The 18,601-nt window shown below is 42.7% G+C and overlaps 1 protein-coding gene across 1 annotated transcript in view; it reads left to right on the top strand.

Moving 5' to 3' along the window:
- The window catches only part of MAU2 (MAU2 sister chromatid cohesion factor), a 70,746-nt gene extending 53,305 nt beyond the window's left edge, over positions 1–17,441 (top strand). The window contains exons 15-19 of the mRNA XM_040417414.1: positions 9,490–9,567; positions 9,981–10,092; positions 10,751–10,841; positions 12,156–12,283; positions 15,623–17,441. Of these exons, the coding sequence (XP_040273348.1) occupies positions 9,490–9,567; positions 9,981–10,092; positions 10,751–10,841; positions 12,156–12,283; positions 15,623–15,697 (484 nt within the window). The 3' untranslated portion in view covers positions 15,698–17,441. The remainder of the gene's footprint in view (positions 1–9,489; positions 9,568–9,980; positions 10,093–10,750; positions 10,842–12,155; positions 12,284–15,622) is intronic.
- The last annotated feature ends 1,160 nt before the right edge of the window (positions 17,442–18,601 follow it).

Here is an 18,601-nt window from a genome sequence, read left to right as displayed (position 1 = left end):
GCCACTCACCTGCTGGTGGGTGGATTTGTCAGCTGCTTGCTCGAGTATCGGCCCCGTAGTTCACTCATGGTCCGGGTGTTCCTTGTACCCCCTTATTTTCTCTGATTAGTTGTGCTACAGTACAGGCAGTTCCTTTGGGCTTTGCCATCGTCTGCACCTGTCGGTGTCCTTTCTCTTCCCTTGTGGTTTCAGTGTGCTGGTTGGATGCTGGTTTCTACATGTCTGTGTAGTCCCGCCTGGTTTTCTAAGGCGTCTTCTGCATCCTTTCTAACGTATGGATGTCTAGCGTTTCCGTAGCAGGATCCAGGCTGCTTTTCCTGCCCCTTCCGGGACAGCGTTTATACAGTTGCTAGTCACTATGCTTGGGCTGGTTAGTCAACCATGGTCAATGTTTTTTCTCTTTTGGTGGATTCATTTTATTTTTTCTCTTATGGATTCTCATCTTGCAGCATCCTTCTCTAGGCAGAGAGCTCTGTTACCAACACACGTGGCAGTACTACTCCCCTGTTTCTTCAGGGGAGCCCTGGTTCTTCCAGATCCTTACTCTGGCTCTCTAGTGCAGTCTTGTTTACCTCCTGGTTCTCGTGCAGGACATCTTCCCTGCTTCCTGTCCTCTAGCGCTTTATTTCTCTCACCTTGGGTGGAGCTGGGTGTTTTCCTTGTTCCTTCTGGCAGGCCTTGTTCCCGGGCACTTGCCCTTGGGATCCTTACGGTCTCCCATTTTTTTCCTTGGGACCATTTCATGCTGGTTCTCTCCTGGTCCTGTTGGGTCACATGGTTCTCCTGCACCTATGCACCTGACTTATGCATAGACTTTTCTATCCCACCCTCGGGAACTGCTTTGGGACGTCCCATGGTGCTGTGTCCCCAATGCCATTCACGAGAAAACTGGATTTTTGTACTCGCCGTAAATTCCTTTTCTTGTAGGATGCATTGGGGGACACAGATCCCACCCTTTTTTCTGGTCTCTTCCTGTCACCGGGTTGCTGTTCTCGTTTCATTCCCCTGTCTAGGACATGTTGGTTCTTCGCCTTTGTTTCTCTCTCCTACTGCTTTTGGTATAAACTGAATAGCCTAGTGGCTGTGGAGAGGGTACAGCCCACCTGGGCGCAGCCAACTTTTCTGGTATCTAGTGTCGCCTCCTAGTGGTAGCTGGGCATATACCCATGGTGCTGTTCCCCCCCCCCCCCCCCCCCCCCCATGCATCCTACGAGAAAAGGATTTTACGGTGAGTACAAAAATCCAGTTTTTAACAACTGGAATACCCCTTTAACCACCTCCGGACCGCCTAACGCAGGATCGCGTTCCGGAGGTGGCAGCGCTGCGCACAGTCACGCATATATGCGTCATCTCGCGAGACTTCCTGTGAACGCTCGCGCACAGGCGCGCGCGCTCACAGGAACGGAAGGTAAGAGAGTTGATCTCCAGCCTGCCAGCGGCGATCGTTCGCTGGCAGGCTGGAGATGTGGTTTTTTTTTAACCCCTAACAGGTATATTAGACGCTGTTTTGATAACAGCGTCTAATATACCTGCTACCTGGTCTTCTGGTGGTCCCCTTTGTTTGGATCGACCACCAGAGGACACAGGTAGCTCAGTAAAGTAGCACCAAGCACCACTACACTACACCCCCCCCCCCCCCCCCCCCCCCCCCGTCACTTATTAACCCCTTATTAGCCCCTGATCACCCCATATAGACTCCCTGATCACCCCCCTGTCATTGATTACCCCCCTGTCATTGATCAACCCCCTGTAAAGATCCATTCAGACGTCCGCATGATTTTTACGGATCCACTGATAGATGGATCGGATCCGCAAAACGCATCCGGACGTCTGAATGAAGCCTTACAGGGGCATGATCAATGACTGTGGTGATCACCCCATATAGACTCCCTGATCACCCCCCTGTAAAGCTCCATTCAGACGTCCGCATGATTTTTACGGATCCACTGATAGATGGATCGGATCCGCAAAACGCATCCGGACGTCTGAATGAAGCCTTACAGGGGCGTGATCAATGACTGTGGTGATCACCCCATATAGACTCTCTGATCACCCCCCTGTCATTGATTACCCCCCGGTCATTGATCAACCCCCTGTAAAGCTCCATTCAGATGTCCGCATGATTTTTACGGATGCACTGATAGATGGATCGGATCCGCAAAACGCATACGGACGTCTGAATGAAGCCTTACACGGGCGTGATCAATGACTGTGGTTATCACCCCATATAGACTCCCTGATCACTCCCCCTGTCATTGATCACTCCCCCTGTCATTGATCACTCCCCCTGTCATTGATCACCCCCCTGTCATTGATCACCCTCTGTAAGGCTCCATTCAGACATTTTTTTGGCCCAAGTTAGCGGAATTATTATTTTTTTTTCTTACAAAGTCTCATATTCCACTAACTTGTGTCAAAAAATAAAATCTCACATGAACTCACCATACCCCTCACGGAATCCAAATGCGTAACATTTTTTAGACCTTTATATTCCAGACTTCTTCTCACGCTTTAGGGCCCCTAGAATGCCAGGGCAGTATAAATACCCCACATGTGACCCCATTTCGGAAAGAAGACACCCCCAGGTATTCCGTGAGGGGCATATTGAGTCCATGAAAGATTGAAATTTTTGTCCCAAGTTAGCGGAAAGGGAGACTTTGTGAGAAAAAAATTAAAAATATCAATTTCCGCTAACTTGTGCCAAAAAAAAAAAAAATTCTATGAACTCGCCATGCCCCTCATTGAATACCTTGGGGTGTCTTCTTTCCAAAATGGGGTCACATGTGGGGTATTTATACTGCCCTGGCATTCTAGGGGCCCCAAAGCGTGAGAAGAAGTCTGGTATCCAAATGTCTAAAAATGCCCTCCTAAAAGGAATTTGGGCACCTTTGCGCATCTAGGCTGCAAAAAAGTGTCACACATCTGGTATCGCCGTACTCAGGAGAAGTTGGGGAATGTGTTTTGGGGTGTCATTTTACACATACCCATGCTGGGTGAGAGAAATATCTTGGTCAAATGCCAACTTTGTATAAAAAAATGGGAAAAGTTGTCTTTTGCCAAGATATTTCTCTCACCCAGCAAGGGTATATGTAAAATGACACCCCAAAACACATTCCCCACCTTCTCCTCAATACGGCGATACCACATGTGTGACACTTTTTTGCAGCCTAGGTGGGCAAAGGGGCCCATATTCCAAAGAGCACCTTTAGGATTTCACAGGTCATTTACCTACTTACCACACATTAGGGCCCCTGGAAAATGCCAGGGCAGTATAACTACCCCACAAGTGACCCCATTTTGGAAAGAAGACACCCCAAGGTATTCCGTGAGGGGCATGGCGAGTTCCTAGAATTTTTCTATTTTTTGTCACAAGTTAGTGGAAAATGCTGATTTTTATTTTTTTTATTTTTTCATACAAAGTCTCATATTCCACTAACTTGTGACAAAAAATAAAAACTTCCATGAACTCACTATGCCCATCAGCGAATACCTTGGAGTCTCTTCTTTCCAAAATGGGGTCACTTGTGGGGTAGTTATACTGCCCTGGCATTCTAGGGGCCCAAATGTGTGGTAAGGAGTTTGAAATCAAATTCTGTAAAAAATGACCTGTGAAATCCGAAAGGTGCTCTTTGGAATATGGGCCCCTTTGCCCACCTAGGCTGCAAAAAAGTGTCACACATCTGGTATCTCCGTACTCAGGAGAAGTTGGGGAATGTGTTTTGGGGTGTCATTTTACATATACCCATGCTGGGTGAGAGAAATATCTTGGCAAAAGACAACTTTTCCCATTTTGTTATTCAAAGTTGGCATTTGACCAAGATATTTATCTCACCCAGCATGGGTATATGTAAAAAGACACCCCAAAACACATTCCTCAACTTCTCCTGAATACAGAGATACCAGATGTGTGACACTTTTTTGCAGCCTAGGTGGGCAAAGGGGCCCATATTCCAAAGAGCACCTTTCGGATTTCACAGGTCATTTTTTACAGAATTTGATTTCAAACTCCTTACCACACATTTGGGCCCCTAGAATGCCAGGGCAGTATAACTACCCCACAAGTGACCCCATTTTGGAAAGAAGAGACCCCAAGGTATTTCGTGATGGGCATAGTGAGTTCATAGAAGTTTTTATTTTTTGTCACAAGTTAGTGGAATATGAGACTTTGTAAGAAAAGAAAAAAATAAATCATAATTTTCCGCTAACTTGTGACAAAAAATAAAGTTCTATGAACTCACTATGCCCATCAGCGAATACCTTAGGGTGTGTACTTTCCGAAATGGGGTCATTTGTGGGGTGTTTGTACTGTCTGGCCATTGTAGAACCTCAGGAAACATGACAGGTGCTCAGAAAGTCAGAGCTGCTTCAAAAAGCGGAAATTCACATTTTTGTACCATAGTTTGTAAACGCTATAACTTTTACCCAAACCATTTTTTTTTTACCCAAACATTTTTTTTTTATCAAAGACATGTAGAACAATAAATTTAGAGCAAAATTTCTATATGGATCTCGTTTTTTTTGCAAAATTTTACAACTGAAAGTGAAAAATGTCATTTTTTTGCAAAAAAATCGTTAAATTTCGATTAATAACAAAAAAAGTTAAAATGTCAGCAGCAATGAAATACCACCAAATGAAAGCTCTATTAGTGAGAAGAAAAGGAGGTAAAATTCATTTGGGTGGTAAGTTGCATGACCGAGCAATAAACGGTGAAAGTAGTGTAGGTCAGAAGTGTAAAAAGTGGCCTGGTCTTTCAGGGTGTTTAAGCACTGGGGGCTGAGGTGGTTAAATGTATAAATTTAAATTATTATATTTTTTTGGACCTTTTTATACAAAACTACTCTATTATATAATATTATATATATAGATATATAGATATATAGATATATAAATATATATATATCTACCAGTTTTCGCCCTCCTGCCCAGGTCATTTTTTGCAAATCTGACATGTCACTTTATGTGGTAATAACTTTGGAACACTTTTATTTATCCAAGCCATTCTGAGATTTTCTCGTGACTCATTGTACTTAATAATAAATTTCATCATAAATTTGAGTCAATATATTTCACCTTTTTATTTATGAGAAAATCCCAAATTTACAAAAAAAAATTGAAAAATTTGCAATTTTCTAAATTTCAATTTCTCTGCTTTTAAAATAGTGATACCTCATAAAAATATTTATTACTTAACATTCCCCATGTTTACTTTATGTTGGCATCACTTTGTAAATGTCATTTTATTATTTTGGGACGTTAGAAAGCTTCGAATTTTAGAAGCAATTCATAAAATCTTTAAGAAAATTTCCAAAACCTACTTTTTAAGGACCAGTTCAGGTCTGAAGTCACGTCACTCTGTGGGACTTACATAGTGGAAACCCCCCATAAATATCCCGTTGTAGAAACTACACCCCTCAAGTTACTCAAAACTGATTTTACAAACTTTGTTAACCCTTTAGGTGTCCCACAAGAATTAAAGGAAAATGGAGTTGACTTTTTCTAAATTTCACTTTTGGAAGATTTTCCATTTTAATCCATTTTTTTTCTTTAACACATCGAGGGTTAACAGTCAAACAAAACTCAATATTTATTACCCTTATTCTGTGGCTTACAGAAACGCCCCACATGTGGCCGTAAACTGATGTAAGGGCGCACAAGAAAAGGAGCGCCGTATGGTTTTTGGAAGGTAGATTTTGCTGGACTGGTTTTTATGGTTCAATTTGTTTTTATTGAAAACCATATACATTTGAAAACATGCAATATGAGCTAGTTACATCTGAGTATATGCAATATGTGGGCATTACAATAGTACATAGCTGGACTGGTTTTTAGATGCCATGTCCCATTTTGAAGCCCCCCTGATGCACCCTTACAGTAGAAACTCCCAAAAAGTTACCCCCATTTTAGAAACTAGGGGATAAGATGCCAGTTTTATTGCTACTATTTTGAGGTACATATGATTTTTAATTGCTCTATATTACGTTTTTTGTGAGGCAAGGTAACTAAAAATGGCTGTTTTGGCACAGTTTTTATTTTTTACAACATTCATATGACAGGGTAGATCATGTGCTATTTTTATAGAGCAGGTTGTTACGGACGCAATGATATCAAATATGTCTGCTTTCTTTGTTTCGGTTTTGCATAATGAAGCATTTTTGAAAAAATTGTTTGTCTCCATTTTCTAAACACCCTATTTTCTAATTTTTTTTTCTGCCAATCGTCTTGTGCAGGGGCTCGTATTTTGCACGAAGAGTTGACATTTTTAGGCTACTTTCACACCTGCGTTTAGGTCGGATCCGTCTGGTATGTGCCCAGACGGATCCGCACCTATAATGCAAACGTTTAGATCCGTTCAGAACGGATCCGTTTGCATTACCATGAACAAAAAAAACAAAAAAAAAAATTTTTTTTTTTTTTTTTTTTTTTTTGTTCATGATAATGCAAACGGATCCGTTTTGACTTTACATTGAAAGTCAATGGGAGACGGATCCGTTTGAAAATTGAGCCATACTGTGTCATCTTCAAACGGATCCCTCCCCATTGACTTACATTGTAAGTCTGGATGGATCCGTTTGCCTCCGCACGGCCAGGCGGAGCCCTGAACGCTGCAAGCTGCGTTCAGGTGTCTGCCTGCTGAGCGGGGCAGAGGACAAACGGAGCCAGACTGATGCATTCTGAGCGGATCCGCATCCATTCAGAATGCATTAGGGCTGGACGGATCCGTTCGGGGCCGCTTGTGAGCCCCTTCAAACGGAACTCACAAGCGGAGCCCCGAACGCTAGTGTGAAAGTAGCCTTATTGGTACCATTTTTTGGTACATGTTTTTTTTGATCATTCATTACTACTTTATGGGGCAAGGTGACCAAAAAATTGGTTGTTTTGGCGCAGATTTTATTTATTTTTACAGCGTTCAACTGCAGGGTTAGGTCATGTGACATTTTTATAGAGCAGGTCGTTACGGACGTGACAATACCTAAAATGTATACGTTTTCTTATTTATGTTTTACACAATCATTTTTGAAACCCAAAAAATGTTTGTCTCCATAGTCTAAGAGCTATAGCTTTTTTATTTTTTGACCGATTGTCTTAGGGTCTCATTTTTTGTGGGATAAGGTGACTGGTACTATTTTGAGGGGCATACGCCTTTTGATCGGTTAGTGTTTCTATTTTTGTGATGTAAAGTGACAAAAATGGCTTCTTTTGACAGTTTTTTTATTTTATTTTTATGGTGTTTATCGGATGGGGTGGATCATGTGATATAATTATAAAGTCGGTTGTTACGGACGCGGTAATACCTAATATTTGTGGGTTTTTCTTCCTTTTTTCTATTTTTTTTATTATAAAATCAGGGGAAAGGGTCTTTTTTTCTTTTCTTTTTTTTTTTACTTGAAACTTAATTATTTATATTTATTTTTTAACTTTATTTCTGTCCCACTCTGGGACTTCAACTTTTGAGAGTCTGATCCCGTCTGAAATGCATTAGATTACATCTGTATTGTAATGCATTGCCTGTATTACACTGTGCATTTATCAGTATACCCATATCATTTGACCCATTTGCCTCAGTATACCACATTTGCTTTGGTGATCAGATCCAGCTGTCTCTGGCTTATTTAAACCCTGGTTGGGGAAGGAAGCCAATAGAGACGCTGAATAGGTTCTCTCGATGGCTAACTAGACACTCCCCCTATTCCAGTGAATGCAAGACTCATCATGGGCCGGTGGGAATATTTGGTTGACCCCTGCTTTTATACTGTGCGTGCATAGTAGCGAAAGGTTCCTGAAGTATTGGGGGTTGTCATTTTCAGGATTGTTGCCCCGCTTTATCGCATCTGGTAGAGCCAGTGCAATAAGACTTGTGCTATTGTGCATTCGAGCTGAATAGGAACCACTGAAGTTCAGCCTAAGGCCTCATGCACACGGACGTTTTTTTTTGCGGTCCGCAAAACAGATTTCCGTTGATCCGTGACAGTTTTGTCGTCCGTGGGTCTTCCTTAATTTTTGGAGGATACACTGGCCACCAATAAATGGACAGTAATACAGGGGAGGGAGGGGGGCCCACTGGCCACCAATGAATGGACAGTAACACAGGGGAGGGAGGGGGGGGCCCACTGGCCACCAATGAATTTAAAACTAGGGAGGGAGGGGGGTGTGCCCCCTCCTGCCTGGCAGCACCTGATCTCTTACAGGGGGCTATGATACACACAATTAACCCCTCAGGTCTGGCACCTGAGGGGTTAATTGTGCGGATCACAGCCCCCTGTAAGAGATCGGCTGCTGCCAGGCAGCAGGGGGCAGTCATGTACACAGTTCATGGTATATTCTAACTTGAAGCGTCCCCATCACTATGGGAACGCCTCTGTGTTAGAATATACTGTTGGATCTGCGATCCGTCTGTGTGAAAGTAGCCTACGGCCACGGATCACGGACGCGGGTGCCAATCTTGTGTGCACCCGTGTTTTTTCACGGACCCATTGACTTGAATGGGTCCGTGAGCCGTTGTCCGTCAAAAAAATAGGACAGGCCCTATTTGTTTGACAGACAGGAAACACGGATCACGGCCGCGGATGAACAACGGTGCATTTTCCGCGTTTTCAACTGACCCATTGAAAGTCAATGGATCCGCAGAAAATCGCGGAAAACGGAACAACGGCCACGGATGCACACAACGGTTGTGTGCATGAGGCCTTAGGCTACATGTACACGACCGTATGTATTTTGTGCTTTGTTTTTTTTTTGTTTTGTTTTTTGCGTATCCATTGTAACAATGCCTATGCTTGTCCGCAAAACAGACAAGAATAAGACATGCTCTATATTTTTTGCGGGGCTACTGAAGGGATTTATGGATGCGGACATTTTTTGCAGACCCATAGAAATGAATGGGTACACATCCTATCCACAAAAGAACGGAACAGACAGAGAAACAAAATACGTTCGTGTGCATCCTATCCTTGTATATATGACCCCTATAAGTACATCCTGCAAGGTTAATTCTGATAAATTATGGCGATATTTTATATAGTATTGTCTATTTTTCATTTTTAGATTTATTAAGTGATGTTTTCGTTTTTTTCCTCTTTGGTCTACTATATTTTTCTGTTTTATTATAGAATAATTTAGGCTACGTTTACATCTCCAGTAACCGGATCCGGCAGGCTGTTCTGGCGGAGAAAAGCCTGCTGGACCTCACCGGATCCGGCTTTGACATGTTGCCGTTCACCGCCAAAGCCCATAAACTCTAATGGGAACCGTCCGCTTTCCATGCAAAGCATTTTATCCAGCCAACACCCAGCACTCATTCCAGATCCCATTAGAGTCTATGGGGTCCAGCGGTGCATGGCAGTATCTGGCAATGGCGAATCCGGTGAACTCTGACAGGCTGTTCCCTGCAGGATCAGGTTACTGAAGATGTGAGTATAGCCTTAGCTGTGGCATTCTGATACGTTGCTAACCTTTACCACCGTAACATATTTATCTATTCACTCCTACAGCTCGCACTGTCTCCGTGCTGCTGCCTTCTATATACGGGGGCTCTTTTCTTTCTTTCAAGGCAGATATAATGAAGCAAAGTAAGTGGTTATTTTTTACACTCGGTTGACTAGCACATATTTGCGCATAGCCTCATGACTGAATTTCCCATAACAAATTCTTGTGGATATGAGTCATCGATTTTGATATTTCTTCATTATTTATGTGCTTATGTTTTACCATTCAACATACACATGTGCACTCTGCTTTAGGAGTAGGTATCTGGAGATCATCGTCCCTTTTTATATGGCCTGGCCTGCTAATAAATTCCCAGGTCATTCAGTATGTGGGGCTAAAGTCATGTGTGTAATGTGTCATCTTGCACCATGGGGGTAACAGACCACTGGATAAAGGGATCTTGAGAATTCAGTTGTGAACTTCTTAAAACACTTTGACTGTCTTTTGGTGGGTTGTTAGCTATAAGTTGATTTGAAATATTTCTCTACATTTACAGGCGATTTCTGCGAGAGACTTTAAAGATGTCAAATGCTGAGGATCTGAATCGATTAACTGCGTGCTCTTTGGTGCTTCTTGGCCACATCTTCTACGTACTAGGAAATCACAGGGTATGATACAAAGGCTGGATTTTTCCCATCAGATCAAATTGTACAGACTTTATACGCTGGTCTATGATCTTCCCTGCGCTGCTCTCATCATAAATTAGGCACATCTCCTTCAGTCTGTGCACCTAAACTGAAATCTACAGCAGCTCAGAGCTGCCATAGATTTCTGCCTTCATTTTCGCCAGAAAAATGTGAAGTGGCAAGGGTAGTGTAGAATCGCCACTTGCTATAAAGTTTGTTGCAAGTGCCTTAAAAAAATAAATAAAAAAAACACGGGGATTGCGGAAAATAAATTTAAGCAGGCAAGTGGTGTGGGGGGAATGATAAATTCCCCTCTAGAGGTTCAGGGACATATTTCATTGAACCTTATGTAGCAAGACCATAAAACCCCCTAGACCTCATAATTTTGCTTTATGGTAGACATATAGGTCAATAGCATCACTGTATAATTTAGCCATACTGGCAAGTGACTTGCATAAAGTAGTAATGGTTAGGGTGCCCGTAAATTATTTTCTTTCTTAGGTCAGTTGTTTCAAGATGCTGAACTATTTAATTAGTCATTTACTGGTCATGAATATTGTATTGTCTTCCATAGATTTTAATGCCACTAGAGACATCCACAGTCTTCTCTGTGCTATAACCTGTAACGTTTTAAATTCAGGAGAGCAACAATATGGTTGTTCCAGCCATGCAGCTGGCTAGCAAGATTCCAGATATGTCTGTACAGCTATGGTCATCCGCTCTGCTTAGAGGTAAGATGGAACCCTTCATTTTTCTTTAGTTTACACTTTTTCCCCCCTAATTTTATGTTTACAATTAAAGACCCAATTTCCGTATTACTAAAAAGTTATTTTTCTCAAGAGTGGTTCAACAGAGGTGCATAAATAAGGTATCGTTTTATTGTGAAGGATCAACCGTATTTTAATAGGGTTGATCATGTTTTGACAGATGCTCTTTAATTCGGGGCCGCCTTCTATTAAGGCCTCATGCACACGGCCGTTGTGCGGCCGATCCATACGGCGGCCAGAACGGATTGATACCCATTTAACTTGAATGGGTCCATGAATAGAACAGGCATGGGCAGAAACACCACAGAAGCACTCCGGATTGCGGACCCATTCAAGTGATGCAAGAGGCCTAATTCAGAATACTGTTTAAGGGGTCATTCACACAAACGTTTTTTCTTTCCGTGTTCGTTCCATTTTTAAAAAAAAAAATTGCAGACCGTATACGGAACCGTTCACTTCAATGGGTTCGCAATAAAAAACGGAAGTTAAGGAAACAGAATGCACATGGAGTATGTCTGTCTGTATTTCCATTAAACAAAAAATTATAACATGTCCTATTGTCCGCATTACGGACAATGATAGTACTGTTCTATTAGGGGCCAGCTGTTCCGTTCCACAAAATACGGAATGCACACGGATGTCATCTGTAAATTTTTGCGGACCACAAAATACATACGGTCGTGTGCATGAGCCCTAACTGTGATGGTGCAGTGTAATTACAGCTTCCTCTCTCATTCACTTCTGGAACAAGTGGGTGAAGACCATGGCAATGTGCTCTCTTTAGTGTTTATCTGCACGCCATCTCCCTTGTATCAACAGGGCAGTGTAAATACACCTTTCTCTCTCATGCAAGTACGTGAGAGAGGAAGCTGTAATTGCACTACATCGCTGCTACAAGGGAGATGGCGTGCAGCTGAATACTGAAGGGGATGCAGCGGCCTGAGTTGGACCCTCAGTGATCTGTTATTAATGACCTATCCTGATTATAGGACATCAATATCCCGACACTGCACAATCCTTATAAAGAGCCAGGGCAGGAAGTAGTATACATGGAGTGACTTAAAAAGTACGTCCGGAAAACTGTCCGCCCCCCCCTTTTTTTTTATTTTTATTATTTTATTTAATTTAATTTTTTTCTTTTTTTATAAAGACAAAAATACATGTAGCTTGTTTTAGTGAAAAATTGTTGATCAAAACCAAGTAATGGTTAGCTGAAATTTCAGCATTGAGTAGTTGAATTGGTGTCTTTCTAGTAAATCCATTTCTTGTGCTATGCAGACCTGAATAAAGCATGTGGAAATACAATTGATGCTCATGAGGCTGCACAGATGCACCAAAACTTCTCCCAGCAGCTGCTACAGGACCACATAGAAGCCTGCAGTCTTCCAGAACACAATCTCACAACGGTTAGTGTTTCACCATTTTTTCTTTTTTTTTCTTCTTTGACCTACAAGGTAAAATTTTGAACAAAATTGCAGTTTTCTTTTAACTTTATTTTTAACTTTATTCTAGTATATTGTGTGTAATTTCACCAGTGATCTTCTAATTGCTGGGTTACAGATTGGCAGGATAAGGGGTTGCTCAGTATGAGCAACACCTATTTAAACTCTGCTGTATACGGCAGCAGTTTGGAATTGATCGTTTGCAGCAGCACATGAAAGAACAATTTTCTCTATTTTCTAAGGCTACATTCATATATGCACTAAAGGTAATCCGGTAGTCTGTTCCATTACAGAAAGACTACAAAAGTTACCATATCCAGCTTAGCTAGAAACCACTGGATCCCCATTGACTATAATGGGATCTGGTGTCTTTCTGGCATAAATGCAGTTGTTTTTTTTTGGACAGATAAATACCGCTATGGTATTTGTCTGACGGAAACCCACCGGATCCCATTATGGGGATCTGGTGGTATCTAAGCTATGCTGGATATGTTAACTCCGGTTGGTAGTCTCTTCCTTAGTCAGATAAGACTACCTGATTATAGTTAGCGCAAATTATGTGAAACCTTGTATAAAGAAAATTAATCCTTGTGCTTTTCATTTGTGATGATGGGCTGCATAAATGTAAGATTTATGATTTGCTTAAATTTATTTTTGGTTTTGTAGTGCTGACACTGACTCCTTCATTGTTACTTTAAATGTGTGTGTGTGTGTGTAGTCCGTCACTGTGCTACTGGAAAGCACCGCTATAATACACTGCTCAAAAAAATAAAGGGAACACTTAAACAACACAATGTAACTCCAAGTCAATCACACTTCTGTGAAATCAAACTGTCCACTTAAGAAGCAACACTGAGTGACAATCAATTTCACATGCTGTTGTGCAAATGGGATAGACAACAGGTGGAAATTATAGGCAATTAGCAAGACACCCCCAATAAAGGAGTGGTTCTGCAGGTGGTGACCACAGACCACTTCTCAGTTCCTATGCTTCCTGGCTGATGTTTTGGTCACTTTTGAATGCTGGCGGTGCTTTCACTCTAGTGGTAGCATGAGACTGAGTCTACAACCCACACAAGTGGCTCAGGTAGTGCAGCTTATCCAGGATGGCACATCAATGCGAGCTGTGGCAAGAAGGTTTGCTGTGTCTGTCAGCGTAGTGTCCAGAGCATGGAGGCGCTACCAGGAGACAGGCCAGTACATCAGGAGACGTGGAGGAGGCCGTAGGAGGGCAACAACCCAGCAGCAGGACCGCTACCTCCGCCTTTGTGCAAGGAGGAACAGGAGGAGAACTGCCAGAGCCCTGCAAAATGACCTCCAGCAGGCCACAAATGTGCATGTGTCTGCTCAAACGGTCAGAAACAGACTCCATGAGGGTGATATGAAGGCCTGACGTCCACAGGTGGGGGTTGTGCTTACAGCCCAACACCGTGCAGGACGTTTGGCATTTGCCAGAGAACACCAAGATTGGCAAATTCACCACTGGCGCCCTGTGCTCTTCACAGATGAAAGCAGGTTCACACTGAGCACATGTGACAGACGTGACAGAGTCTGGAGACGCCGTGGAGAACATTCTGCTGCCTGCAACATCCTCCAGCATGACCGATTTGGCATTGGGTCAGTAATGGTGTGGGGTGGCATTTCTTTGGAGGGCCGCACAGCCCTCCATGTGCTCGCCAGAGGTAGCCTGACTGCCATTAGGTACCGAGATGAGATCCTCAGACCCCTTGTGAGACCATATGCTGGTGCGGTTGGCCCTGGGTTCCTCCTAATGCAAGACAATGCTAGACCTCATGTGGCTGGAGTGTGTCAGCAGTTCCTGCAAGACGAAGGCATTGATGCTATGGACTGGCCCGCCCGTTCCCCAGACCTGAATCCAATTGAGCACATCTGGGACATCATGTCTCGCTCTATCCACCAACGTCACGTTGCACCACAGACTGTCCAGGAGTTGGCAGATGCTTTAGTCCAGGTCTGGGAGGAGATCCCTCAGGAGACCGTCCGCCACCTCATCAGGAGCATGCACAGGCGTTGTAGGGAGGTCATACAGGCACGTGGAGGCCACACACACTACTGAGCCTCATTTTGACTTGTTTTAAGGACATTACATCAAAGTTGGATCAGCCTGTAGTGTGTTTTTCCACTTTAATTTTGAGTGTGACTCCAAATCCAGACCTCCATGGGTTGAAAAATTTGATTTCCATTTTTTTATTTTTGTGTGATTTTTGTTGTCAGCACATTCAACTATGTAAAGAACAAAGTATTTCAGAAGAATATTTAATTAATTCAGATCTAGGATGTGTTGTTTTTCTGTTCCCTTTATTTTTTTGAGCAGTGTACATTGACATGAACTCGTATCCAGGAGGTCTTCTCCAATATGTGCACACGGCTTACGAGTCCTGTCAGTGTAGTACAGCGTCTGCACAACCGTGGAGCAGGCGAGGATGCACATACAAAGTATCAATGCCGTGTCAGCAGTGCTACTCATGTAATACAGCAGTTAATACTGAATGGGTGAGGTGACAGACTGTCTTTTTTAAATGAGCGTTTGTGAGCTCTCAGAAATGCAGAGCTAAAGGTGACAGATCGAGCGCTCAGATGGGTCCTCTGATGGATTTCACTGTGAGTGAGGAAACCAGCCTGTAATACATGTGAAAAGATGCAGGTTGCAGAGGACAATTGGTGGAAAACTTTTAACAAAGAACAATTGGATACATGTTTTTAGATCAAAATAAACAATATACTAATGAAAAAATAGCATTCAAAGGTGTCCATAGCCTGAGGGGGTGTTGACGTTTGAGCTTTTGCACCAACCCCACAGCCGCAGTGATGGCAATGCACCCTTGCGGCACGTGATCCGGTGATGTGACACGTTATCATTGCAGTCAGTCATTGGCTACATTGATGGTCACGTGACCCTGCGTCAAACTGGATATTGATGCAGGGAGACCCGGGAACTGCAGAGCTGGTGGGGCAGTGATGGAGCCATAGCCCAGCAGCGAGGATCAGGTAAGTATGATTACCACTGCGTGTCCAGCCGTTTGTGTTCCTCCATGTGAATGGAAGATGGACAGCTTCGTTCAGCTCTGTGGGACTTCCAGAGAGAGTACAAAAGCTCAGCTATTTCTAGCAGTCCCATAGAAGGAATAAGTTGTTGTAATGGTGCAGCATCTTTTAAAGTTGATTTTGGCATTTTTATCCTCCTAGAGCTGTTACCATCGGAGCCTATGATAAGCTCCAGACTGTTAGTAGGTTTTGTTTTGTGTGAGGGACTTGAACTGAGTTTTGTTTTTTCTTTTGCAGTGGACAGACGGGTCACCACCTGTGCAGTTTCAGGCTCAGAATGGCCCGACTACCAGCCTGGCTAGCCTCTTGTGAAGACAAAGTCCTTCAGTGTATAACGGACAGACCCAGCACTTGCTGTAGAGGATTTTTCTCTTCATCCAAAACTGTGGAGAGTCTACAACTGCAAGAAAATGCACAATGCAGTTGAGATGAAGGGATGTTTTGTTCTGGACTTGCAAACAGGATGGAAAGGAATTTTATGTCCTCCGTTCAGTGACTCTGGAATTAAGAGACCGATCTATCTACATGCTGCAAAATTTTGACACTCCCTTGTCTGCAAGTAATTGCTCCCCCCGAGTGTATGCTGCGTGGAAAAGGTCAAGCTTTCCCAACAGCACGATAAGGGGTTAAATTACCTTGGAACAATATTTTTGTGCTATATTTAATATCTGCCTTCAGCTTTGTTTCCCTCTACTGAATAGATTTAACAGAGAAGGGCATTTTTTAAATTTTATATCCATAAATATTATATATATATAATACTTAAGTTTATCAATGTTTTAAAACTTTTCTGTGCACAAAAATACGGTTTTGTTGGGCTAGGGGAGGTTTATTCTTTCCCTCTTTCATTCCCCCTTTTGGATAAATTATATTTTCACGGGAATGGTTTTGATATTTGATATAGTTTTGTAGGCAAGCATTACACAGCCGTGACGACAGCATAGAGGTGGCCAAAGGATTAGGCATCAAGTCATGTGACTTAGGGTACGGCCACACGGTCAGGCTTCTTCATGCAGTTTTGGAAGACAAAACCAGGAAAAAGTTAAAAAAAAGAGAAGTAGCCATATCTGTCCTTTATACTTTCTCTCCTTTTATGATCCACTCCGGATTGTGGCGGTCACACTGCATTAAGATACCTGACCGTGTGGCCGCATCTTCAAGTAACTTGAACTGATCAAGGCATGTCGTCTTTTAATTATCATGAAGTATTTAAGTTTATTTATCATGGCAATACTCATAAGTATTCATACTCAAGAGCTCTACAGATGAGCCTAGTGATTGTGGTTCCAAAGCTCACATGTTTCGGCATCATTGTGTCACCATGTTAACCCCCTGGATAAGATGAGCTCTTCTCAATTAATTGCGTATAATGGCGGTCCTTCATACATTTTTATTTGATAACCTATGGTACCTTCTGCATGAAGGTTTATACTTTTACAATAGAAGGCATCTGTACAAACACTGGAGGTACTGGATGTGTCCAGCAAGGTAGCAGTCACCTCCTGGAGACATTTTGTGAAGGACATGTCTCTTAACTTGTTTACAGTTTTATCCTGTGTTTGTCATGGTCTTGTGCCTTTTTATTAAACGATATGAGGTGTCAACTTCTAACAGCATTCCACCGTGTAAATCTACATTGAGTAACTAGGCAAATGCTTTACCGTATTTTGTTTTGTATCTGGTTTTTATTTTCCGTTTATATCCAGAGCTGTGGTCATCACTTGGGATGAGCGAATCTACTTCGGATGACACATCCGAAGTCTATTTGCATAAAACTTCGTTCCAATACTGTACGGAGCAGGGGCTTTGGTAACAGGAAGTAGAATTCTGACTGCAGCTTTGGGTGTGAACTAAGAAAACGCCCTATAACCAAAAAAAAAGCAAGGTATTTTATTTTTATTTTTTTGTAATAATATGTTGAGATAAGAACAGACCAACATGTGTAAGGGCTCATGCCCACGATCGTTGCCCCGCCGTGGCCGTATTGCGGCCTGCTCACTTGAATGGGTCTGGAGATACGGAACCCCACGGGAGTGCTTCCGTGGGGCTCCGTTCCGTGTTTCCGTTCCGCAAAAAAGTAGTGCATGCACTACTTTTTTGCGGTGCGGACTGTCTGATGTGGATCGCGGACCCCATTCAAGTGAATAGGTCCGTGATCTGCATGCGGCTGCCCCACGGTCGTAGCCATGCATTGCGGACTGCAGCACAGGCACTGAGCGCTTATGCTCATGGGCATGAGCCCTAAAAGGGAGTCTGTCACCGGGAAACCTGGGTACGTTGTCTTGTAGGCCTAGCTCAGCTGATAATGATACATTTCAGTTAGCTATCCATAGCTTCTGTACTTTAATCCACATGCAAAGGAGTAGTTGTGTGCACTGAGAGCAGGCCCAAGCCACTTTGTGCAACCTTGTCCCTCCCTTTCCTTCTTGATTGGACCAGACAAGATGACACTACAGGAATGTGGCGCTGGCAAACAAGCCCTCATATAGCTCTGTAGATGAAAAAAAAATTTAAGTAGTAAAACATTAAAACAAAACTATAATTCGTTTTATGTTAAAGGGAACCTGTCACCGGGATTTTGTGTATAGAGCTGAAGACATGGGCTGCAAGATCGCCGCTAGCACATCCGCAATACACAGTCCCCATAGCTCTGTGTGCTTTTATTGTGTAAAAAACCTGATTTGATAGATATGCAAATTAACCTGAGATGAGTCCTGTCCCTGACTCATCTCACGTAAAGGACACATCTCAGGTTAATTTGCAAATGTATCAAATCGCTTTTTTTTCCACAATAAAAGCACACATGGCTATATGGACTGGGTATTGTGGATGTGCTAGCGTCCATCTAGAAACCCATGTCCTCAGCTCTATGCACAAAGTCCCAGTTCCCTTTTAATAAAAAAACTATTTGGAGAGTTGAATGGTACCATTGAAAAATACTTGTCCTGCAAAAAAAAAGTTATGGCTTTTGCAAAAACAGAGAGGAGTGGGCGGGGGGAACAAAAATTGACCTTGTCCTGAAGGAGTGAACAGTGAATTTCCTGGTGTCAGATTCCCTTTAAACATTTTTTGGCACCTTTTAGACTGAAAATGCTCCCTGACATCTAAAAGCTGCCCAGAATGCCTATAGTTAAACACATTTTTTTTAAGATTATTTATTAAAACTGTGTCAGTTAACCAGGAGACTATCTCACCTCATTCTTTTCCATCATGCAT

This window comes from Bufo bufo, chromosome 2 (genome assembly GCF_905171765.1).
Source record: "Bufo bufo chromosome 2, aBufBuf1.1, whole genome shotgun sequence".
Taxonomy (NCBI): Eukaryota; Metazoa; Chordata; class Amphibia; order Anura; family Bufonidae; genus Bufo; species Bufo bufo.
This window is presented reverse-complemented; position numbering and strand designations above follow the sequence as displayed.